Genomic DNA, 27183 nt, shown 5'->3' with positions numbered 1-27183 from the left:
GCTATGTAACAAAATAAATATCAGGAATTTACAGTTCAAGTTTACCAATACTGTTGGCACTTACCATGCTCTTGTTATCCTGATTATTAATTATGACGGTATCCTCCTTTATGGCAATATGTGTGATTTCAGGATAATACGAGAAGCAGTTCCATTCATCTTTTAGTTTTCCCTTTTCATCTGAGTTCTTACTTTTGCTTTCTGTTTTTTTCCGTTTTAGTTTCCTGTCTTTTTCTGATGTGGTACACTGAACACAAGTGAAAAAAGGTTTTACAACTGATCTAAATTAGCAAGAAGCTTTAATGTCCAAATGTTAATTTGCCCTACTTAACACACAAAATACAGCAACTACAACTGCTGTAATTAAAGGCATACCGTCAGCAGAATAAAAAGTGTTTACATTTGACGAAAAGGTATTTGCTTGTACTTTCTATTTCATCTCTTGTAATTAGCATTAGTGCTCTTTGGCTTTAAACAGGCATTCTAAATATTCTCTCAGGATCACTGTGCCACAAAAAAAGCAGGATCAATTAATATTTTTTATCTGAAAGGCTCACAGAACGTATTAACTGTTGCTGGAGGTGCCTGTAGCATATTTATAAGACCTCTAATACTAAAAATACAAATGATGTGATTTACGACTCCATTTGTTGTCTAAACAAAGCCCCCAACCCTCAAATGTGTTGGCTTCAACAGGAGCCCTTGCTGCCCTGAGGTGGACTTTCAGGAGCTGGCACTTGTTCCCGGCACTTACTTTTCCAAGTGCTGAAGCAGGGCGAGGGAGGGCCACTTATCAGAGACCAGAAATCTGATTTAGAAACCAGAATTTCAGCTCTTGAAGTTACCAGGAGCAGTTTTTTTGCTTCCCCAGGTAAATTGCAGGCTGCTGCCACCTGAGGCAAATTTCTTAGTCTTAGAAAATACATATTCACAAACTTCTCTCAATAACACTGCCAAAAAAAAACTACATCTTGTACAAATATTTTGTTTTATATTAAAAAGGATAAATACGTCACTTTAAAACATGTGGCTGAAAAATGTGTGAAATTTATGATAAATATAATAAATTATACTGATAGAATAATCGAACCTTCGACAATGTAACAATCATCTTTTTAAAGTGACAGATAGATTCTACATTTGTCAATTTGTACAAATAGGGCTCGTTAGAAAGCCAAATTGAAATTTTCTCTGCTGGCAGAGCAACCAAACAAAATAAGAAATAGAAAATTATGGTTCCTAAAAAATTAAATAATTAATAGACTGCACTATCTGGTTTGCACAATATTATTCAGTGTATTAACTATTTTTCTGAAGTTACTTTATTTCCCCTGTAAACACTTACGGTTGGTTTACGTCTCCACTGTATTCCTGAGTTTCCAGTGACCAAGACTTCATAACGACGCATACTGTCATAGTCACTTATATTGAAGCCATTTTGTTCGTTCTCTGATTTGATAATCAGCGAATTTGTCTCAAAGCTTTCTGCGCCGTAATTCTTGGTTAACGTCTCCATGGTTGATAAGTATTTAACCTTCAGGTCATGTGGAGAAACACTACTGTCACATATGGTTTTATTGTTAAATTCTTTGAGGAAATTCTTAAAAACGTTGTTTATCCGCATCCGGGTTAGGAAATTCCTTTGTTTGATGGTTCTGTTAAGTGTTTCTGGAATATATTTCTTGTAGCTGAAAATTAAGATATCAAATTATAAACTCCTCGTCTCAACTCCTCATTAAAGGGATGTGCAGAATGATTTTTATTCCTGCAGTTAAGGCATATCGCACTTTGGGCCACATACCAAAAAAAGGTTCATTGTCCTTTGTAATTGAACCCCTCTTGGGTTGGTATTGGTTTGTATGTTATCAATGAAATGTAACTCTGAAGCAGAAACATCTTGAGATATTATTACATGGTAATATGGTGAGAACTGAGATCAACTGCATCATCTCCTAGAATCAAGCTTGTGGTGCCACTTACAAGAAAATCAGTAGCGCCCCAGAACTGTAGCAAATGGAGACCCAGCAGGCACAAGCACAATTTTTCCAATGGGTGCACACTCCAAACATTTTGCTTCTGGATTGATGTGAAATAAAGCTTTGTTTCTTATCCAACGCCGCTTGTGTTTGGAGTGCACGCCCATTGGAGAAATTGTACTCAATGAACAGATACAAACTTTAAATGTGAAAATAGAGTTTCACTTTAAGATGCTACTGGTCCTTTAATGGTCGGAAGACAATTAATTTGTGTGTGTGTGCGTGCATAATTTTCCATTAAACATAATAAAAACATCTGCGTTATATAACATAAAAGCTATGAGACCTCTAATTATTTTAATCTACTTCGTTCACCTGATGTCCTTGGGAAGATCCGGAAGCTGTATATTTCTTTTTATGGCATAATGAGAAATTGCCAAAACCGCCATGCCCAGGCACTCATTCTCTATTTCGTGAACCTCTTGATCGTTTTTTGGCTCTCTGACTGGAGCTAGGCATTTCACCAATTCATACTGGCCCTAGAGAAATACAAAAGTCTATGTTAAAAAACAAAAACCTTAGTGATCAATGAACAAAGGCAACAAATTACTAAAAGGGGATTTTCACATAAAGAAGCCAGTTATCCTCCATGTGTCTTAATCCAAAATAAAAATAAGTTCCAGCTCATTAATGAATAATAAATGAGTGCCACATTGTCATAGGAGTCAGAAACAGAGAAAATAAACAGCCAGATGTATTCTGCTTTCAATAAAAAATACATTTACAAATAACTTTAAACCCATCTTTCAATAGAAAAAAAGAAAAGGCAAAGAATCGGAATGTTCTGACCAGGAAAGGCATATATTGTACCTGGGCAAATAGGTAATCCAGTGAGCTGGCATCAAGAAGAGGGGTACCTTCCTGGATTTGTTTTTTATCATAACCATCTCTTTTCTTAGGATAATGTCTCCAAACGGATGGCTCATTTTCATTTGTCCCATGCCAGTTTGTAAAAATGAACCTTATAAAAAGAAAAAAAAATGTCATCCAAATTTAGTCTGTGATAACAGAATTTTAAATTCAAGTACTGTAAATGTCCTATATTAAACAATGTCTGTAAACTGACTTCCTTATTTAGGGGGAAAAAATTGTAAACAATGACAAAACAATTAACTTCTTTTTGCTTAAGGAATATATGTATTTTTCTTATTTGAGAGAGAAGAGATAAAGGTTTAAAGTACTGTACACAAATGTACCCCTTCCCTCTAAAAAAACAATCAGCATTCTCGTCAATACTAGACATCCCAAGCTCATAGCATCAGTTTAAAAAAAAATGACAATTGTAAAAGTAGACAATTGGGTCGCTAAACATCAGATAAATAGAAGCTGAGAAAGAACATAGCAGCAATCTAGAGTTTTTTTGTAGGCAGATATCCTTATACTACAACTTGGCACAAAAAGATATGCTTGGTTAGAGTATTTCCTGCTGTACAACACAGGTAGATCAGGCACAAAAGGGAAGGATACTGAGCTGTGCGGTTAGCACAGAAACAAGGTATGCAAAACACTAAGCACAGACTAGTTAAGGCACTCCCTCTGTGGCCACCCGCAGATTCAGGAACACACAACAAACACAAGCTACATACACCACTTACTGCTCTGGTGGCTGACAGATACAGGTACTAACAAGCTAACTGGGCACTTTATTCTCGGCAGATATACACAGAAAATAAAACAGCATGAGTTGGTCAGTTTATTTAATAGTGACAATATATAAAATAGCGACTTATACTTAATAAGCAATACACCAAAGGAAACCATTAGATATAATATGCAAGGATGCAACCTAGTGCTGGAGTATATTAAGCATATGACATCTAATAAGAATACACTAAAATTGCTTAAAGATTATATGGTTTCTTTAGGGCTGTGACAGATGGGGAGATTAGTTGCCGCGCGACAAATCTCCCTTGTCGCGGGCGACTAATCTTCCCGTAATGCCATCCCACCGGCGAGAATGGAAATCGCCGGTGGGATGGCATACGCGGCGAGGCAATTTGCCGAAATTGCCTCGAGAGGAAACTTCAGCGATTTCGGCGCCGTGTATGCCATCCCACCGGCGATTTACATTCTCACCGGTGGGATGGCATTTCGGGGAGATTAGTTGGCCGCAACAAGGGAGATTTGTTGCGCCGTGACTAATCTCACCCATCTGTCACAGCCCTTAATAGGTATGGTTAACAAGCCAGTGGCAAAGGCACCTGATACCCCTATCATATTATACACAGCACCACAGGATGGAGAGGTCTCAACTGATAAGATACAAAAATCAAAGTTAGACTTTTTCTCTTTGGACCCACTCAAGAACCTGGGGAATAGTTATCTAAATTAGAGCTCACCACAGTTATTTAACCACTCTAAAGTCATTTGGGAATTTTTCAGCAAAGGATTTTTAGCAGCATATTTCTCAAAAGGAGAAAATAGATTTGGTGGTTGTGCATGGCACTAAACGTACTTGCAGGGGAGCTGTAAGGAAGAAAAGCCAAAACTGAACCATGAGAATTTTGAGGGGTATCTAATTTGAAACCTTATGCATCACAGTCATGATTTATTTTTGTAACCATTTATATAGCATCATCACACCATAAATTAACACTTGTTGATTATAAATGATAACGCATGCTCTATTTAAAAAAAAAAACAGCCTGAGAGCTTTTATAAAGGTTACAAACTCTTTAAATACTTCTAGTGGCTTTTTTTTAATTTAATTCACAATTCTGTATAATGACAGACGTCCAACTATAAAAGGTTCTCTTTATCAAGTCAAAAGTTGTGCTTTTGGAGCAGACTTTTAAACGTTTGGCGACACACCCCTTACTGGTTATTAACTCACATGTGCATCCAGTGAACAAATAACTATGATCTAATAACTAGATACTATGTGTATAATCCAATTTATACAAACAATGAACTTGTTTACACCAAGGGGCGTATTTATTATGCTGTGTAAAACTAATTCGCCGAAAAAAAAAGCTGTGTAAAATAAATGGAAAAGATCGCTATCTGAACGCCAGATATTATGCCGTTATTTTCCATAAGTTCTGGTGGAAGAAAAAATGCGTAAAACAATTACGCCGATTTTACGTCATTTTTACATGGCGAAGCTTGGCGATGTGTGGCGAATTTTCTCGCCGTTTTTTACACAGCATAATAAATATGCCCCCAAATCTAAGAAATCAAAATCACTCTTCCTAACCCTACACGCTACAATTATACATACAGACATTTTCTGCATGTTCATGTATTATAGTAAAAGGCAGGCTGTGTGCAGCTGAAAATGTTCTTGCCAGGTCTCTAGGGTCAGCAGTCCTAGCAAGTAATCTCCAGAGATGATGCTGACTGGATTTTCAGTTCAGGTCCCTTCCCCCAGTTCCTGCTCTCTTTTGAACTGCTATTCCGAGCAACTGTCTATTTTCAACAAAGGCAGAGGACACAGCCATTCCCTTGCAGCCTTTATATGCAGCTCCACTTCCAACTCTCATTGTCTCTGCTAGGGGCTGTACACCTTCAGAAACACTAAAATCAGTATGTGCCTGCATGCAGTGGTGTTCATATACATCTCTTCCCTAGGGCAAGGGCGCATGGTGAGAATATCCTCTTCTCTCAGCCCTGTGTTTTTTGTCAGGCTGAGAGAAGTGGATGATGTGCTTACCTATGCTGCCACGTGTTCCTGCACTAAAACCTACAGTAACCGCCTAAGTGTGGGCACACAGAGCGGAGTGGATCAGAGGCAGCCTAAAAAATCCTATAGCAGACATTCTTAGGCTGACTGCCGATCCCCTCTCCTCTGTGTGCCTGCACTCAGGCGGTTCCTGTAGGTTTTAGTGCAGGCACACAGTGCAGTGTAGGCAAGTGGATCCACTTCTCTCAGCCTGACTGAAAAACGCAGGGCTAAAGCTGGCCATACACGTGGCGATCTCACGATGTTTCGTACGACCGTCGGTCGCACGAAACATCGTCAGATCCGCCACACACCATTCAGGGCTGAATCGGCAGGTAAGGAGGTAGAAACAATAGGATTTCTACCTCCTTCTGCCGATTCAGCTCTGAAGGGAGAATTTTGGTCAGGCGCCTTCTATGGCGCCCGATCAAAATTTTCTAACTTGGCCGATCGGCGAGCCGACCGATTTCAGCAGCTTCCTGCGATATCGGTCGGCTCGCTGACATGCCATACACGCACCGATTATCGTACGAAACGAGGTTTCGTACGATAATATCGGTGCGTGTATGGCCACCTTAAGAGAAGTGCCCTTGCCCTTACTGTCCATATGCTAATGAATCTGCTATATTAGGAATGTATTTATAAAGTGCTTTACAATAATTTGTAACAAACATTTAAGAAACAAGTGTAACAGAATAAAGAGAGAAATTGAATCCAGTTGCTCCATAGCAACCAATAAGATGTTTGCTTTTAAACAGGTTGCCAGCTGATTTAATTAGACCGTGCAAACTTTGCACCTTTTATTACATGACCCTGGAGCCTCAACTAGATAAACTTCTCTTTTTAGACATATTTAGCAATTCCTCTTTGTAACCAAAAAGAATTACTTCCCAAAATATGAATACTAAATAGAATATTAAATATTGACTTTGCAGTCAATGTCCCTTGCAAACATATTCTCACCTTACTCTTACAGTTTTAACAACTTTCTGTTTAATAATAAAAGGAGTACTTTACCTTTAAGTTATTTTTATAGTTTATATACTTCCCTCTTCTGTCTGTGAGGCTACAAGTTTACTGTTATTTTATATAACTTATGTTTCTGTTGAGTCCTTCTTCTATTCTAAGCTCTCATTCAAATCATTGTCTGGTTGCTGGATAAACTGGACCTTACCAACCATTCCAAACTGGAATTCCAAACTGAAGAACTGCTACACAAAACTCAAGAAATAAAAAAAATTAAAACCAACTGCCAATTTCTCTTAGAATACCACTATCTATATAATACTAAAAGTTTAAGAGTGAACTACTCTTTTTTTGTAAGTTTTTCTTTATTGGTTTTTACAACATTACACAAAAATAAACTTTGATATAGAATAGAAAAAGAAAGAGAAGATAGATAAAGGTGGTGGTGGGCGCCCATAATTACTCGGTTACCATTTATGCAGGTTAGATACAGGTAATTGTTAGAGCTTTTTATACCATTAAGCTAGCCATTTTGGTCTGCTGTATTGTGCGATCGTGGGTCCGCCAACCAGCGGCTCCAGACTTTCTCAAACTTGGTTGGACACCCTCGAGCGAGATCGGTGAGTTTTTGCCGTGGCAGTATATCGTCTACTAGCTTGGTCCAGAATCTGAGTGTAGGTGGCTCAGTGGCCTTCCAGGTGAGTAGTATGGCTTTTCTGGCGTAGTGCAAAAGTTGTTGCAGACATAGTCTGTCTCCAGGGGGTATGGTGAGGCTTTCAGTGTGGCCTAATAAGCAGAATGTGGCTGTCCGAATATTCGGTACTTCCAGTGTAGAGCTGAGATAGGTAAGTATTTCAGTCCAGAAACGCTGGATTTTGGGACAGTCCCAGAACACGTGCAAATAGTTACCCTGAACTAGATTACATTTCACACACACATCTGGGTAACCCTGGTACATTTGCGCCAGCCTGTGGGGAGTTAAATAGACTCTGTTAAGAAATTTAACGTGAATATAGCGGTCCCTTGTAGCTATATTTATTTCAGAAATTTGCTCAAGTATGTCCTCCCAGGTTTCCCTATCTAGCTGAGGAAGGTCCTGGGCCCATTTAAGTTTAATGTGGTTTACTGAATCAAAGTTATTTTGTAGAAGTATAGCATAGAGCCAGCTAAGTGGTTTGGGGAGGTCAGGTCTATGTAGATACCGTTCCAAAGTACTCTCCGTTATGCTAGGGGGTTCCCTAGAGAATTGGACCTGGTATGCATGTTTCAGCTGGAGGTACCTGAATACCATGTAACTTTGCAAATCGAATTCCTGTTTTAGTTGGGCGAATTGCTTAAGTGCTCTTTGTTCAACCACATCGCTTAAGCGTTTTACCCCTACAGCAGCCCAGAGGTTGGCATCTGGGAAGAACTTAAATTGTGCAAGGGAGTTATTACCCCACAGTGGTGTCCATTTAGACCAGCTGCCTGCTTTTTGGTGGAATTGTCCTACCGTACTGGCAAAGACCTGAGTAACAGTCTTCATTGGGGGAGTTAAGGGGTAGAGTGGTGGTAGTCCTCTGTAAAGTTGGTTAGCCAGTGCCTCGAATGAGGAGATTACCGCAGCTTCTAATACTGTGGCTTGGTTGTTGGGGTCTGGGTTTAGCCACCACCTTGCATATACCAGTTGGCTTGCGTAAAAGTATAATTGACAGTTAGGTAGGGCTAAGCCTCCTTTCTTAACCGGGGATTGAAGCATTGGGAAACTGATTCTTGGTCGTTCCCCCGCCCAAATAAACTCTCTTACACATACATCAATTTCCCTGAACCACTTCTTTGTAGGCGGAGTTGGCGCGTTGTGGAATATGTACAAAAATTTTGGTAACCAGACCATTTTTAGGATGTCGATGCGGCCAGGTAGAGAGAGTGGCAGATTGGCCCAATGGTGTAGCTTGGATCTGAGGGACTTAAGGGCAGGAGTTAGGTTCAGCTCTACAAATTGTGCTAGGTCTCTGTGTATCACTATGCCTAAGTAAGTGAAGGAGGTGACCCATTGAAGTTGGGGGCCGTGCAGTGGATCTCTGACACTTTCCCTGTCAATAGGGAATACCAGGGATTTTGTCCAATTGACCTTGAGACCTGACAGACCACCAAATCTCAAGATCTCGGTGTGAAGTTCCGAGAGGGACTGTTTAGGATTAGCCAGATATATTAACATATCATCTGCATAGAGCGAGATTTTCTCCTCTATTCTCTGCAGCTTAAGACCTTGTATGCCTGGATTATTGCGTATTCTAATGGCCAGGGGCTCTATGGCCAGTGCAAACAGGAATGGCGAGAGTGGGCATCCCTGCCTAGTTCCCCGTGCCAGGGGGAATGTCTGTGATAGTTCCCCGTTAATTAGGATCCTGGCAGCTGGTGAGTCATATAGGGCTTTTACCCATGCAATAAACTGAGGCCCCAGCCCATATCTTGCAAGTAGGGCCCAGAGATACGGCCACTCCACGGTATCAAATGCTTTTTCGGTGTCTAGAGCCACCACTACTCTTTCCCCTCTATTGTCGTGTTTGGCCCAGATATTGATATACAGGCGCCTGATGTTAACATCTGTGGCCCTACCTGGCATAAAGCCAGTTTGGTCAGGGTGTATTAGGAGTTCTATGACCTGCTTGAGCCTGTTAGCTAGAACTTTGGCCAGTATTTTGATGTCAGAATTTAACAATGAGATTGGCCTATAAGATCCGCAGCTTTCCGGGGGTTTCCCTTGCTTTAGGATTAGGGAAATAGTGGCTAGTTTGGCACTCTCTGGTAGACGGGCTCCCTGTGTGATTTTATTGAACATATTACATAGTTGTGGTATTACTGTTTCTGTGTTTGCTTTGTACCATTCAATGGGCAGTCCGTCAGGACCGGGGGACTTCCCATTGGGGAAACTGTCTATGGCCTCCGCGACCTCATCTGGAGTAATTTCTCTATTTAGGGCTTCAGCGTCCCTGTAACTCAGTTGTGGGATTGGTATTTCGCTTAGGTACTGGGTTAGGGTCTCGGGTGTATAGTTTATTTTGGACTGATAGAGGGTAGTGTAGAAGCTAACAAATTCAGCTTGGATTCGGTCTTGAGTAAGCACTTCTTGGCCGTTAGGGATAAGTAATCTTGGAATGGATGTCACTTGCGTAGGCTCCCTAGCAAGAATGGCTAGCAGCTTACCGCATTTGTCACCTTTTTCATACCAGGAGGCAGCCCTTGTGAGTTCCCATTGAGTGTGTTTATGTATATACGCTAAATTAACGTCTCGCTGGGTAATCTCAAGGGTTGCCCCTTTTGTGTCGGATGGGTCGTTAACATATGCCTTTTTGGCTTCCCCTTGAGTTTCCCGTAGGGTTTCTAGTTCAGAGTCTTGTTGGCGTCTGGCCTCTTTAATTAGTGAGATGTATGCACCCCTTGCGTAGGCCTTGCTTGCGTCCCATACCACTTGGTGGGGGGGCTGTTTCTGCGTTTATCTCCCAGAATTCTCTAATTTGGGATTTAAAGCTGCCTTGGACAAAATTGTGTGTGATCCATTTTGGAGGTAATCTCCACTGCCTTGGCCCTTTCCCTTCACTCAGCCGCAATTCTAATTGAAGAGGGGCATGATCTGAGCATATTCTTGGGGCATAGGATGTGCTAGCCACCATCTGCAGAGTAGACGGGGAGGCTAGTGCCAAGTCTATACGGGAAAGAGCAGAGGTTGTTACTGTATAACATGAGTACTGCTGTAGCGTTGGGTGCAGCCATCTCCAAATATCGGTTAAGTTTGTGGCTCTCAACCAATCACCAAATGCACTTGTTTCTCCCTTGAGTGGTTTTAATCTATCTTTTGCAGGGTCAGGGACTGCGTTAAAGTCACCTAGCCAGAAGGTAGAATAATCTCAGCGTGGAATGTGGGGTTTAGCCAACGCTTATTCAGAGCCCTTACCCTTTGACCCACTAGATGCGTTTCTTGGAGTAATATTATGTCAGCCTTGAGCCTTTTAAGGTGATCTAATATTACTGCCCTTTTGATTATATCATTCATACCCCTGACGTTCCAGATTAGCTTGATGTTCGGCCCTGCCATGGTACACATCTTTTACATACAGTTACTAACCCACAGACTGGCGCATTTACTGTAGAAAAACATAGTGTGGACGCCCATCCACCGACATAGATTAAAGTGTTATAAATAAGAAATAACAAAGAAAAAAATAGTACAATTCCCTCCCCAACTGTCCCCCCTCCCGGTATCCCCCCAAAAAACATCTGGGAGATACATTAATCCCTTAACTGGTTTCATGGAGTAGGAGCCTGGAGCTATAGCCAGATAGTCAACCAGGCTGTGAACTGTGTCAACTTAACTTTTAAAGAACTGGTTTCTCTGCAGTCGCTTTCAACTGGCAAAGTGAAATACAAGTTATTGAGGTAATTGAGGGTCTACTCCACTGTTTCCCTCGCTTGGGCCCCCGTTGTGGAGTGTACTTTAAGTGCCTTGGCCCTTCAGTGTACCTGTTTTCCCTGCCCATGGCCTGTACGGTGGTTGCGGTTCCTGTTATACTGGCAGTAAAGTAATGCAGGCTGTCGGTATCCCCAGCAGCGTCTTATGTGTGACTTCTGGGCTCTTAGAGTTAGGCGGCCCAGTTGCCTGGTTACTTACGGCACCATATCGGATTGCTGCTAGGTGTCCTGTTGCCTTGGAGAGTGCGTTGGACTGGGTCGCTGTGGGTTACGCTGTGGTGATGATGCGCGGAATTCGATCCAGTGTTCCGCCCCGGCAGGTTGTTCAAAAATGTGGCCTCCGTCCATGACTCTCAGCTTGGCAGGAAAAATCATACTGTAGTTGATTCCCAGGTCTCCCAGGTCTTTGAGCCACTGCTCTGCAAACTGCTCAGGGTTTTGGCCCTCGCTCCTCTCAGGGAGTCCCACCACTCTGATGTTGGAGCGCCTCTGTCGGTTCTCCATGTCTTCCATGCGCTCAGTGGCCTGCTTTAGTGCTTTGTGTATCTGAGCGAGTTCATTTGGGAGTGGAGTTGTCCTATCCTCTAGGATGCTTACCCGCCCCTCGATTGCACCTGTTCTTTCACGTATATTCTGGACATTGTGTTTTAGTAATGATAGCTCCATCTTCACCTCCTCTATCTTGGTGGTCAGCGTGGCGGTAAGTGTAGCTTGGTAGTTTGCAATTGCCGTTAGGATGTCCTGTGCATTAGGTGTAAGGGCGTTTGGGTTACTTGGCTCCTGTTCCACTTGCGTCTGTCGGGAGATGGAGGAGTGCTGCGGGCGCCATCTTGGATTACAGTGCGCGCATACTGCTCTAGTTTTGCAGTGGTGTCTGAGCGTGTCTTCTGCGTATGTTTCCCCATCTTTCCGGCTCCGTGGCACCAGGAGTTTAGGGGTAACGACTTGAGATAGTTTGGTGTGGATCTCGGGGTCCTAAGTTGTAGTTTCAGGATGACTTTCAGCGGAGCAACCTCACCACGCAGCTTACTAGCTCGGCATGCGGCTCCGCCCCCCTGAACTACTCTTTTTAAACTAAATTGAGACAATACAATTAAAGCCAAAAATAAACATATACATATAATACTTCATAAAATTTTTATTGCAAATGTTTAATATTTTCATTATTGATGTCAAGGAAGTAGCAATGAGGAGACAGTAAAGGCAGGAGTGCCAGTTAGCTGGATAAAGTTTGACATTTCTCCAAAAGTTTTGAATTTGCCTTGATTGACTGATTATGTAATCTGTCACTTATGTATGTACTGCTGACAAGAGCAAAAATAACCCTGCCACTTGACACAAATAGCTAAATGGTTGGTGTATTTGTCTGTACTGAAAAATACTAAATACTATGTAAATACAACACTCTTACATAATATTAAAATAAGATTAGATTATTGTCCTCTTTGCCCCACTCCAGCTATTCTGTGCTCATGCTGTATTGTATTGCTTTCATTTTAATGGTATAGTGGCAGGTACCTAGAAGAATGGGTATTATTTTTACTCTGAACCATGGTTTAATAAGATGCTGGTTCAGGAACAGAGTTCTTATGCCAGATAGTTAAAACATGTGAACTAATTCTGAAACTTGTTAAGTCACAACCCAACATGAAAATTACGGTTTTCATAAAATTGGTGAACATAAAAACAGCATATAACCAAATTCACCTACAGAAACAAAAGAATGATGAAGAGGTGGAAATTAAACAAAAACATTAACGCATTTTTCTAACCGAATGTCTCCCCAAACTTTGCAAGAAAATTAATGAGCAACAGTAGTTCAACTTTAGGAAAAGGTGTCCAAAAATTTGAAAATCTCTGAAACAGAAAATTAAGGTTTCTGGTAATACTTAAAGCTCAGTCAGGTAGACAAAGAAAGATTTTAGACACAATCGGTAGAAAAATTTGTATACATTCCTAAGTCTGGAAGCTGTCCACCTATTAGGCTATGGGCACACAAGGTCTGCATCTAGCAGTATAATCAGAAAAGGGAATAGAAGGAAGCAGATGAGCCTATTTTGAAATTCCTATTAATTATCCTAATTTGCACGCAACATTCTTTCACCATATGATCATTCACAAAAAGGCTTAAGACTCATATCTTCCGACTAGACAACCCACAGTTTTGACCAAAAGGCATGCTATTGCTAGCAAAATCTATAAAAAGAAAATTTCACTCTAGGGTCACTATCTTGTCAATAAAACTGTTGCATGATGCCAAGTACAAAATAAGCTGATAATTTTATATAATATAGTAGATTGTTCAACACTAAATGCTGACTAGTTTCTTCTGGCAACTTGTACAATTTAGCACCTATGCTCATAGGCCTGCCCTGAGTTTAACAAGTCATTTTATTTTCAATAACTTAATGGTGGAACCAGCACTGCTGAATGTTGAATACATAAATAAAACCCCATACCTCATACGATAATGAAGTTTCAGTGAAACATTAGAATCTATCTTGAAGTTATGATTCGGTGAATACCAGCTTTGGCTTCTCTCATTATACAGAGCAAACAGATTGTGGCAAAGGGGAGATATATCTTAAAGAGAAAAACAGAAAAAATATAATTTAAAAATGTTAACATAAAAAAAACATAAATTACAATATGGCAATAGTTTAGAGCGCAAACTGCTTTAGGTAAACTCCCTTCCCTGCCAGCATCCACTTCCTATTTACTTGAAGGCAAGTGGACTCCTGGGCCAAAGATGCCCACCAAGATCAGAACTGATCCATTTGTTTGAAAATGATGTTTTACAACAACAACAACAAACATTTGTAAAGCGCTTTTCTCCCGTAGGACCCAAAGCGCATAGGTCACAGCGTTTTAGGTCACATTCATATAAAAATATAGAACATTTTAAAGGGTTCACAAACTTCCATGCACCTCTGTGTACTGAACTAAATCCTAATAATATTTTGCATATTGAAATTTATGAAAAATAAATATATATCGCATCAACTTAGAACAAGAAATTGTAACACTCATTTGTTCAGAGCACTAAAATTAAATGAATTTATGGGCTTGGGTTCAGTTTAGTTCTGGGCATTACAAGAAAAGATATTTTGTGGTATAGGTGTAGAATTACGTACAATAAAAAGCTATAAATATAGATATGGCCCTTACCTACATGGGAAACCATGCAAGTGAAAATGATTTGAAAAGCACCAGTGCTGGTGCTTTTACCCCATTGCTATAAAAATAATGGGGGTGGCAGTATGCAATTTTGAATAATCAGGGTGACATAGGCATTTAGTTTTGAGCATTAGCTGACTAGGTCACTCCATTTACCAGAACACTTTTACAGAAAGTAAGTGCTTCAGCAGGCAGAACCAACTGCCAAACAAATATGCATTATTATAAGGCAACCCTTGTTGTAAAGCATTGCTTTTGCCCGTGTTTATTGAAGGCAACTTAAGGGGATAATTGCAGCCTGAAAATCTGCCCCTACGCTAATAAAATCTTCTAACTGTGCTTGCACCCAGAAGCACTGAATCCGCCCAGGTGCAGGCACACACAGCCGATATCTGCCAACAAACGCAAGACTTGACTTTTGTTGGCGGATATTGGCAGTGTGTGCCTGCACCTTGGTGCAGCTGAGCTAAAATTAGCTAAGCTATGGGTCAGCCAATACTTGCCACACAACAGTGGTACTTTAACACCAATGCGGGCAGGGTGGGGCTCTGAAGTTTGGGCTGACGCTATCTAGTGCAGGCCCGAACCCGTCTGACTTGTGGGTTCCATGGGCTTTACCTAGCCTGCACAGAATTATTAGAAAGTGATTGCATGGATGCAAAGCATATTTAAGCAGTGGTTCATGAGATACATTTTATTCAAGTGTAATTTTTTAAGTGTATACATTTTTTAATAAACCGTTCAAAGTTTTTATAGCACTTGGAGCAACACTGTTTTTCCTGCTTGTATTGAAATAAGGTAAATTTTCAGTGGCAGTGAAATAACTCAGTTGAAAAACCATGATGCACTAAACCAGGGGTGGGCAAACCACGGACCGCGGGCCACATCCGGCCCCTTGGCCTTTTTAAGCCAAGGGGCCGAGACTTGGTGTCATTGGCGGGCCGGAATTAAACAGACTAAGGGGGCGTAACGCTGGCCTGGCCCTGCCCGCCCTGGCCCGGGGGTAAGTAAATGTGGCCCGTGAGCCAAAAAGTTTGCCCACCCCTGCACTAAACTGACCACAAATTTTGTATCATGACCTTTGAGAATCTGTAATTTAAGATTTACTTAACCTGCCCATTATATATAGAATAATTTCCATTCAGATTGAGCTCCATGTGGAGGCATCAGAATAGTTGTTGCAGACAGTTTTGATATTATCCAATCTGTGACCTGAATGAATGGATTAAAACAATTTGGCAATTTAAGATAATGGGCAAATTGCATATAGAATACTTGTTTGACTTAATTATAGCCTTTATAAATACTGCTTCATCCTAATTACCAAAAGTTAGCATTAGAAAATAGTTCTCTTCATACTTTAACAACACAAATATGTGATGGAATGCGTGGACAAAATAGAAGAAATACTTACTGCAGTGCAAAGCAGACTCAATGCACAAATCCTCAGCAGTAAATTCTCCTTGGAGATGATAGAGAGTTGACTTGTCAGGCAAGTAAAAGCAGATTTCCAGGCCATCTTTTGCAGCTATACCTACTTCTAACTTCTTTGAATTCCTCATTTTTGCACAAAAGGCCATTTTTGTTTTCAAATTTTCCGAAACATTTAGATTCTGAATTAAAATACAAAAATAGGCATTTTTGTAATCTGGGGGAAAATAAAAGCATATTTGACAAACTTCACTTTTTCAGGTATGAATCTTTGTCTTTTGTTTCTGAAACAGAGATACATCAGACAGGCCAGACAGGTGGGTGCAAAGACAAAGAATTGATTTTGATTAAGGACATTTTCTGAAAAATTCTTAAAGACCAACATTTTCGAACCTGTCCAATCGCTACTGTATGATGACATATGCCCAGGTTGTTTTCTCAAAACACAGTTTGAAGGTTATCTGGCAAACACTAGCTGAATCTTCCTCTCCTGTAACAGGCACAGTACATGCTAGTATGTTTCTATGGCATGTCCATAACTTTGTATTGTACTTACTTTTTACATATGATTGATTGACTTACCTTCTATAAAGTCCACCTAGTGAGCTTCATGCTACTTATTTATCTGGGTTCTGTTTGCATATTTTGAACTTCAAATACACGTAACCTTGCATTTATCTACAATAATGATCAAATCGCAAATAGGAAGAAAAGTTGAAAATTTCTGCAACAGCAGCTAACTATGAAACTTGCTTAAATCCTTATAGTGGGTAATAAGCCCATATGTTCAACAAAAACCCAAAATGTAACATTATACATTTGTAATTTAAAAATGAATACATTAAAAATGTAAATATGATTAGTGTCCCGATAATTTTGTTACCATGGTGATCGGTTGTTTTGTCGATTGGACAGGTTAGAAATTTTCAATTTGATGACGATGAAATCTGTGCATGCAGGCCCGGATTTGTGGCAAGGCCACAAAGGCCCAGGCATAGGGTGGCAGGGCTTTAGGGGCGGCATGCCACCAGCTTCTGCTTCTAAGATGGGTCCGAAGTACTGGGGAAGTGCGGGGTTTACATCACACTGGGATCTAGGCTACCCAATACTACACTGCTACAATCCTCAGGTCCACTGACAGGTATTTGTAAAGAGAAGGCAGGGTAAGAATTTACTGTACTTTCTCTTTCTACCACCCAGATTAATAATGCTTCTCTTGCTTACCACCAGGTAAAACATGATTTAACACATGTATTCATATAAGGCCAATAAAATTATATAACTTTTGACCTGTGCTCCAGTCATGTTTTATATCAAAAGGACACAGTATTTTGTATGTGTTTTAGAATGGTACAGAGTGCATACTGTCAGTGGATATAAACAAAGTTAAAACACTTGTGTCTGAACATCAGCCAAAGTGCTGAATAAAACAGGAAATCCTTTACTGGGTAGTTTAGGTGCTTTTGATAACCTGCGAAAAAAAAAGCCTTGGGGTACTACACAATATCCGCTTTCTGTCTGTGTCCTTCTTACAATGCTGGGTTTCATTTCTACATATTGTTTAACCTTTGGCATTAAAGGGGACGCCCACACAAACATAACAGTAAGCAACATCAATATGCTGTACAAATGATTTCATACAACCATTTAAAAATGTCAGTGCTTTAAAGTAGATTTTACATGAAATTGCTATATACAGTGGATGTCCACCCAAGAACACTTTTTCTTCATAATTAAAGCAAATATAACTTTAAGAAACTTTTTAATAATTATCATGATTTTAAGAGTTATTTTTAAACTAAATGGCACTTCAAAGCAGTTTCTATCTGTTCTTTTCTATTGCCTTCTCAGCTTGCTTGACTGCAGAAATAATATATCAAAAATGTAGCTTTCTCATGCCATGACTTCTCAAGCCATTGCCATTGCCATTCAAGCCATTCTCAAGCCATGACTTCTCAAGCCATTCCCACATTGCCCCGAACACTTTTCACTCACTACCACTGTTGATGGATAGTGGAAAAGGAGTGTAAGGAAATGTAAGAGACAGAGAGAACTGATTTAAACATACAAATAACTTAAAAACAAGTGAAAATAATTAATGAATGTATAATGAAATGTAATGTTTTAATTTTGGGTGGACCTTTGCTTTAAAAAGTACACCTGCCGGGTATTGACCACTGTGCTGCTTCTCCTAACTACCTAGTCGAGAGTTGGTTACCATGTCTTCCCTTTCTCATGTCCCACTCCAAATCCCACAATCCTCTGGAAATGCACCACATCCCCTTTATTAAATTTGGATGAAAATCTAATGCTCCACTAAAGATTTGGCTAAATCCAAATCTTCATATGCAAATTAGCAAAAACCTTGAAAAAAATCAACCGTTTCTGATGTCACTCGGTCTAAAGTCAAATCCCAAACCAAACCTGGCGTTTGGTGCATCTCACTATTCCTTTGTGCCTCCCATGTAAACACAGGGGTTTAGTGAACATTTTAGGACATCCTCCCACACCAAAAAATTGTCATGGCAGTCAACCCATGCATTTTCTGTACATTGCTTCTGAGCCCTCCTCCATCCAATTTCCTTTATCTCCCTTCCCGCTTTGACATGAGCTCATTAAGCTCGGCTTTTGAAGAAAAGTTCTGATCTGAATCTATTTATTTATACCCAGATATACTTGATTCCACAGAACACATGATATCTATGTGATTGCTGATGTGCAGTGTAATGCAACCTCCTCCCTCACTTTGTTTCATTGTAAAGTAATGGTCTATATGGGACTTAAAGTCAGTCGGTCTGCTTTCCAAAGAATCTATGCTCCATCCACTGTGGAAATCAGGACTTCAACCCCGCATCTACAGTGCAAGGAGGTAGCCAATGAGGGCCATTTGATGTGAAGAGGACAGGGGGCTATTTGCAGGGATGGCACTTTCAAAAAACTGGAATGGAATGTGGGTTCTCCTTTAAGAAGGGGGTTCACTGCATTAATTCCACACTGAAGGACACTTCAGCTAATTTTAGCCCACCACACCCTAACCTCACTAGTACTTCCGTAATTATTTTATTTTATTTTTTTTTTTTAAAGCTGATCCTTCCTGTATGTATGTTCACTGACAGTTACAAAATCAGTCATTCAGGGAACACAAAAACCTGATTTTGATGTGAAAACCCTAATGTAATCATTTTCACACTGAAGTCCATTTGTACTAGGTGCAAAAGGCATAGGAACAGTAGAGAAAATGACCTGCGTGTCATAAGCCTATAACCACAACTTTGTATTTCATTGTGCAAGTCTAAAACAACTTTATGAAGGTCATATAAGGTTACAATCCAAATTGGACAGATTGTAATTCCAAAAGACACACACGATTAGCTGGGGGTCTTTTTTAGACTTCAGCATCATGGAAGACCAATTCTGATTAATCACACACACAAACAAGCAGTGTTCAAGAGAAGAATTTTTAACTGACCATACATGTTCAGATTTTAGTCTTCTTCCTATAAAAGTCTGGATATTGATCGTACATTTAAATGCAATGATCTAAAAGTAACATTTAGATTGAAACTGTAGGATAACGTACTAAAAATAACAAATTGGGGGATGTTCAAAAGATAAAATAATTGGTAGACAACAATTACACAAAAGTAAATGCATTGTAGGTCACCCAAGGATATCATCAGATACACAATACATTAGATTTTATCATTATCTGACAGAAATTTTCTAACCTGTCTGACAGAATAAATGACTAATTTTGCCATGGTATGAAAATTATCGGTAAAATAATTTGGAGTCCAGACACGGTCTGAAAATCGCACAGAGTATAGTTTTGTATGATTAAGCAGAGCTTGACAAATAAAATATAGTATCTCATACAAATACTGTCATGTCTGACACATGTTTCTAATTTTTGGCTGATTTGTGTTTTCATTGTAATGATAAAACATGTTTCTTCATATTTCCAAAATTAGGAAACCCCAGTTACCAAACATTCCTGATAACAGATCCCATACTTGTATACAGTTTCATTAATGACTCAACCACAAGAGTCACTCTTCTAAACCAAGTAAGAAACAGGACAATTAGGGCATTTTCAACTAAAATATCTGGCTCTTGCCCGTGAGACCTCAAACAAAATTTCTAAACTATTAAAAGCTAGTAAATAGGTTTGATCACCACCATTAGTACAAATGAAAGCTCTACAAGAAACTTAAAATGCTAGAAAACAAGTTATTTTACACTGGCTGTTACCCGTTAACGTTTTTTATGATGTAGGCTGATATTCAAAGACAATTTGCAATTGGATAAATGATTTTACTTTTTGTTTAGCAGCTCTACAGTTTCAGCAGTTATCTGATTGCTTGGGCCCAATTTATTTTAATGGGGTGGTTCACCTTTAAGTTAGCTTGTAGTATGTTGTAAAACAGCCAATTCTAAGCAACTTTTTCAATGATCTTCAATATAATAGCCAAAACAACTATTGCTCTGTGAGGTTACAATTATATTGTTACTGTTACTTTGTATTACTTGTTTTTGTTTCAAGTCATCTCCAATTGAAATACCAGATTCTCCAATACATTTTGAATTAAGTTCTGTAAGTAGAATTGTCACATTACTAATCAGTGTAGCAAACCAGGGCATGTTTTTAAAATAATCTGAGAGGGATTCAGATAACAGAAATAATGAACATCTTATCCTCTGCTACCACATGATCACATAAAAATGCTTCCTTTTGCATTCTCCCTGGAAGAGGTTTAGACATGGATATACCACTGTCCTGAAATGTAAAAGTATGTTTAGGTGCTTTGTCGCCTAGTCTGGAGATAGATTACCCATGGCAAAAAAAAAAAAAGCCTATAAATGAAAACCTCTCATATAACATATGCCATTGTTGTCAAGTTGTTTATTTGCAGTTGTGCATTCAACAGATAGAAACATAATATATATATATATATATATATATATATATATATATACAGTGGCTTGCAAAAGTATTCGGCCCCCTTGAACTTTTCCACATTTTGTCACATTACAGCCACAAACATGAATCAATTTTATTGGAATTCCACGTGAAAGACAAATACAAAATGGTGTACACGTGAGAAGTGGAACGAAAATCATACATGATTCCAAACATTTTTTACAAATACATAACTGCAAAGTGGGGTGTGCGTAATTATTCAGCCCCCTGAGTCAATACTTTGTAGAACCCCCTTTTGCTGCAATTACAGCTGCCAGGCTTTTAGGGTATGTCTTTGCACATCTAGAGACTGAAAACCTTGCCCATTCTTCTTTGCAAAACAGCTCCAGCTCAGTCAGATTAGATGGACAGTGTTTGGGAACAGCAGTTTTCAGATCTTGCCACAGATTCTCGATTGGATTTAGATCTGGACTGTGACTGGGCCATTCTAACACATGGATATGTTTTGTTTTAAACCATTCCATTGTTGCCCTAGCTTTATGTTTAGGGTCGTTGTCCTGCTGGAAGGTGAACCTCCGCCCCAGTCTCAAGTCTTTTGCAGACTCCAAGAGGTTTTCTTCCAAGATTGTCCTGTATTTGGCTCCATCCATCTTCCCATCAACTCTGACCAGCTTCCCTGTCCCTGCTGAAGAGAAGCACCCCCAGAGCATGATGCTGCCACCACCATATTTGACAGTGGGGATGGTGTGTTCAGAGTGATGTGCAGTGTTAGTTTTCCACCACACATAGGGGCACATTTACTAATCCACGAATCCGAATCACGAATGGGAAAAAAATTGTATTTGAAACGAAAATTTCATAATATCGCAAATATCATGAAAATGCTTACGAAAAAATCGTATTAGTCATGATAATATCGTATTGGCGATCTGAAAGTCACTAAATTTTCGTACCGAACAATTGTAAACACCTTTCCGATTTTTTCGTGTAAACGTCCGAAAAAGTTGTGCGCCGTACGAAAAAGTCGGGCGCCGTACGAAAAAGTCGTGCGGACGCCCGAAAAAAACGGCGAAAATACGCTCGGAGCGTTCGCATGAACGCTCGGCCGTTCGTGCTTTTGTAAATGTGCCCCAAAGCGTTTTGCATTTTGGCCAAAAAGTTCCATTTTGGTCTCATCTGACCAGAGCACCTTCTTCCACATGTTTGCTGTGTCCCCCACATGGCTTGTGGCAAACTGCAAACGGGACTTCTTATGCTTTTCTGTTAACAATGGCTTTCTTCTTGCCACTCTTCCATAAAGGCCAACTTTGTGCAGTGCACGACTAATAGTTGTCCTATGGATAGATTCCCCCACCTGAGCTGTAGATCTCTGCAGCTCGTCCAGAGTCACCATGGGCCTCTTGGCTGCATTTCTGATCAGCGCTCTCCTTGTTCGGCCTGTGAGTTTAGGGGGACGGCCTTGTCTTGGTAGGTTTACAGTTGTGCCATACTCCTTCCATTTCTGAATGATCACTTGAACAGTGCTCCGTGGGATGTTCAAGGCTTTGGAAATCTTTTTGTAGCCCAAGCCTGCTTTAAATTTCTCAATAACTTTATCCCTGACCTGTTTGGTGTGTTCTTTGGACTTCATGGTGTTGTTGCTCCCAATATTCTCTTAGACAACCTCTGAGGCCATCACAGAGCAGCTGTATTTGTACTGACATTAGATTACACACAGGTGCACTCTATTTAGTCATTAGCACTCATCAGGCAATGTCTATGGGCAACTGACTGCACTTAGACCAAAGGGGGCTGAATAATTACGCACACCCCACTTTGCAGTTATTTATTTGCAAAAAATGTTTGGAATCATGTATGATTTTCGTTCCACTTCTCACGATACACCACTTTGTATTGGTCTTTCCCGTGGAATTGCAATAAAATTGATTCATGTTTGTGGCTGTAATGTGACAAAATGTGGAAAAGTTCAAGGGGGCCGAATACTTTTGCAAGCCACTGTATATATATATATATATATATATATATATATATATATATATATGATATACACACTTATTTTATGACATTACTGATCAATAATTGTATTCTTAATTTACCATTGCTTTGATGGTAATCAGCGATGGTTAAGCATGTCTATATAATACTACTAAATTGATAAACACTTCAAATTAATATTCACAACTGTTTACTAATTAATTTAACAGCAAATTTTTAACGTGGGCAACAAATCTCCCTATGTTATTGCCATTAGCTAAAGTCAAAACGAAGACCATAGATGTTTTTGTTATTAAAACAATAGGCAAATAATTCAGCACAGGCACTACTCACTGAACTGAATGTTGAACAAGGGGGCTATACTGCCACATTAAACCAAATATGCCTCCAAGGTATCTTTTGTTTGACATCATTATTTTACTGTAATCTGACCAATGAACATGACACATCTAATAATTTGCCCGTGTCTTGGAATAATGTTGGACAGTAATGTAAAATGATATGGCATTTAAGGTGATGTGGCTTGATAATTGACATTATCAGCATATAATTTGACTTAAGAAGCTGACCTTTTCAATTAAAGAGAATTATGATGAAGTAAGATGATTCTGAGTAGCAGATACATAATGCAAGTAACCCTTGAATCTGTAAAAAATACCCTGTTAACCCTAAACAACTGTCTTCAGAAAAGTAACCATAAAGGGTAGCTCCACTACATAATGAAGGAAAATATAATTCTAAGCAGCTTTCCAATATAGATTCATAAATGCTTTTCAATTATTATAAAGTTACATGTAAATGGAATTTCTGTTGTTTATCCCTTTCTGTTTACTGGATCTGACTAATTAAGTCCCCTCTTGGTCTTTTAATCATTTTAATCAACTGGTTGGCAACATTGTTTGGAGTAAGCAGAATGTAACAGTCAGACACATATAGCTTTAACAGGAAATAACATTTTAGAACTAGAAAGGGAAGTTTGAGAACAAACTTCATGTTGGGTTGAAAAACGTTGTCACTGACGGTTTTCACTGAATTAAATCTGATCTGTTGTTGACTCTGCCCACTTTTTCTAACCTTGGATGACAGTTATATAGTAAAAACCACTGTGCAAAGTTTGGGGACCCTGGTTTTAATAGTGTCTGAATGGCAGCAATTTAAATTTCCCCACTGAAAGTCAATGAGTGACATCTGATTGGTGGTTGGTGGCTCCTCCCACTTTCCTAACATGGAACTGCAGTTACCCAGTGACTAACTCTGCAAAGTTTAGGGACACTAGACTAGGATTAATAGTTAAAGAACGGCAGCAGTTTAAATTTAAACCAATAAAAGTCAATAGGTAAATTGTGATTGGTGGTTGCTGGCTCTGCCTACTTTCTCTAACCTTGATTCGAAGTCACCCAGTGACAAACAGTGGGCACCCTGGCATAAATAGTGTGAGAATGACAGCATTTTACATTTAAACCAATAAAATTCAATGTATGAAATTTGATTGGATGAAATTTAATGGGTGGAAATGGATTGGCTGTTGGTGGCTCTGCTTTGCAAAGTTTGGGGACCTTAGTATTAATATTTAAAGAATGGCAGCAGTTTAAATTTAAACATATGAAGTCTATAGGTGAAATCTGATTGGCTGTTGTTGGCCCTGCCCACTTTTCTAAACTTGAACATAGTCACCCAGTGACAAACAAAGTTTGGGGACCCTGACATCAAACCAATAAAATTCAATAGGTGAAATATGATTGGCTGTTGTTGGCTCCACCCACTTTTTTTAAAACTAAACCTGCAGTCCCCTAGTGACCAACTGAGAAAAGTTTGGGGACCCTGGGGTTAATACTGTGAGAATGGCAGCAGTTAAAATTTCCCCACTGAAAACAATGAAAGAAATGTGATTGGCTCTTGGCAATTCAGTTCACTTTTTCTAACCTTGAGTATGTAGTCACCCAGCGACTGACTGTGCAAAGTTTGGGCACTCTGGCATCAAACCAATAAAATTCTATAGGGGATATCTGATTGGCTGTTGGTGGCACCACCCACTTTTTTTAAAACTAAAACTGCAGTCCCCTAGTGACTAACTGTGAAAAGTTTGGGGATCCTGGTGTTAATACTGTGGAGAATCACAGCAGGTTGACTTTTCTCCATTGAAAGTCAATAGGTAAAATCTGATTGGCTGTTGGTGGCTCCACCCACTTTTTCTAACCTTGAATCACAGTTACCTGGTGCCTAACTCTACAAAGTTTGGGGACCCCCAGTGTTATTACTGTGAGAATGGCAGCAGGTTGGATTTCTGCCAAGTCAACAGGTACAATCTGATTGGCTGTTCACAGCTCCGCCCACTTTTGGGCATCCAACAATCATCATATTTTCATTCAGGCTGACCCCATGACTATGGGATTCAAGTTTGGGGAGTGTAGCCTCAAAGCTGTAAGATTGACAGCAGTTTCAATTTCCTCATAAAAGTCAATGGGTGAAATTTGATTGGCTGTTGTTGGGGTCATCCAACAAATGTCGCTGTTTCATTCGGGGTGACCCCATGATTCTGTTATTCAAGTTTGGGGGATGCAGCTTCAAAGCTGTAAGTGTGGCAGCAGTTTGAAAATCTTCCCTGTCAAAGTCAATGGGAAAATTGGGGTGTTCAGAGCAGCACCACAAAAAGACGGGGGGGGGGGGGGCAGGATCACTTAGAAAAGCACAAGCAACCTGCTCTGCTATAGGGTGAAGAAGTGTGGATAGTTTGGGTGTTGTACCCTTAAAACTGTAGGAGGAGTAGCGTTTAGAAAATGGGGGTCGCTAACACAACAAAGAAGAAAAAGAGGAAGAATAAGCTGAAAAACAGTTGAAGAACGGTAGGTCGGTTTTTTCAACACAACATAATGATACGGTTTCATGACAGCCCCTATAACTAAAGATTGGACCTACCATTTTGGTGGACGGGGGGGTTGGACTATACCATTTTATTAGGGGGGGGTCGGACCGTACCATTTTTTTGGAGGGGAGGGGGGGTCGGACCGTACCATTTTGGTGGATGGGGGGGTTGGATTGTACCATTTTCTTGGGGGGGGGGGTCGGCCCGTACCATTTTTTTGGAGGGGGGGTCAGACCATACCAATTTTTTGTACGGGGGGGGGGTTGGACCGTACTATTTTTTGGGGGGGGTCGGAATGTACCATTTTATTGGAGGGGGGGTCGGACCGTACCATTTTTTTGGAGGGGGGGGGGTCGGACCATACCAATTTTTTTGTAGGGGGGGTTGGATCGTACCATTTTTTGGGGGAGGGTCGGAATGTACCATCTGGCATCAAACCAATAAAATTCTATAGGGGATATCTGATTGGCTGTTGGTGGTTCCAACCACTTTTTTAAAACTAAAACTGCAGTCCCCTAGTGACTAACTGTGAAAAGTTTGGGGATCCTGGTGTTAATACTGTGGAGAATCACAGCAGGTTGACTTTTCTCCATTGAAAGTCAATAGGTAAAATCTGATTGGCTGTTGGTGGCTCCACCCACTTTTTCTAACCTTGAATCACAGTTACCTGGTGCCTAACTCTGCAAAGTTTGGGGACCCCAGTGTTATTACTGTGAGAATGGCAGCAGGTTGGATTTCTGCCAAGTCAATAGGTACAATCTGATTGGCTGTTCACAGCTCCGCCCACTTTTGGGCATCCAACAATCATCATATTTTCATTCAGGCTGACCCCATGACTATGTGATTCAAGTTTGGGGAGTGTAGCCTCAAAGCTGTAAGATTAGCAGCAGTTTCAATTATCTGATTGGCTGTTGTTGGCCCCTTCCGCTTTAGGGTCATCCAACAATGTCGCTGTTTCATTCAGGGTGACCCCATTATTATGTTATTCAAGTTTGGGGGCTGTAGCTTCAAAGCTGTAAGAGTGGCAGCAGTTTGAAAATCTTCCCTGTCAAAGTCAATGGGTAAATTGGGGTGTTCAGAGCAGAACCACAAAAAGATGGGGGGGGCAGGATCGCTTAGAAAAGCACAAGCAACCTGCTCAGCTAAAGGGGAAGATGTGTGGAGAGTTTTGGTGTTGTACCCCTAAAACTGTAGGAGGAGTAGCGTTTAGAAAATAGGGGGCACTAAGACAACAAATAAGAAAAAGAGGAAAAATAAGCTAAAGTCGAAGAACAGTAGGTTGGGTTTTTTAACCCAACATAATGATACGGTTTCATGACAGCCCCTATAACTAAAGATCAGACCGTACCATTTTGGTGAACAAACTTCATGTTGGGTTGAAAAGCATGAAGTCACTGAATGAAATCTGATCTGTTGTTGGCTCCGCCCATTTTTTCTAACCTTGGACTACAGTTATATAGTAAAACCACTGAGAAAAGTTTGGGGACCCTGGCTTTAATAGTGTCTGAATGGCAGCAATTTAAATTTCCCCACTGAAAGTCAATGAGTGACATCTGATTGGCGGCTCCACCCCCTTTTTCTAACCTGGAACTGCAGTTACCCAGTGACTAACTCTGCAAAGTTTAGGGACCATAGGATTAATAGTTAAAGAACCGCAGCAGTTTAAATTTAAACCAATAAAAGT

General features: G+C 40.1%; 1 protein-coding gene across 1 annotated transcript in view; it reads right to left on the bottom strand.

The window, feature by feature from the left end:
* The window catches only part of jak1 (Janus kinase 1 (a protein tyrosine kinase)), a 62742-nt gene that overhangs the window by 23438 nt on the left and 12121 nt on the right, over positions 1-27183 (bottom strand). The window contains exons 2-7 of the mRNA XM_002931596.5: positions 15704-15902; positions 13572-13695; positions 2847-2997; positions 2352-2515; positions 1346-1688; positions 65-247 (exon numbers count right to left, since the gene is read on the bottom strand). Coding sequence (XP_002931642.1) covers positions 65-247; positions 1346-1688; positions 2352-2515; positions 2847-2997; positions 13572-13695; positions 15704-15869 — 1131 coding nt within the window. The 5' untranslated portion in view covers positions 15870-15902. The remainder of the gene's footprint in view (positions 1-64; positions 248-1345; positions 1689-2351; positions 2516-2846; positions 2998-13571; positions 13696-15703; positions 15903-27183) is intronic.

Source organism: Xenopus tropicalis, chromosome 4 (genome assembly GCF_000004195.4).
Source record: "Xenopus tropicalis strain Nigerian chromosome 4, UCB_Xtro_10.0, whole genome shotgun sequence".
In the NCBI taxonomy this organism is placed as follows: domain Eukaryota; kingdom Metazoa; phylum Chordata; class Amphibia; order Anura; family Pipidae; genus Xenopus; species Xenopus tropicalis.
The sequence above is the reverse complement of the archived record's forward strand: the minus strand, read 5'-3'. Positions and strand labels throughout refer to the sequence as shown.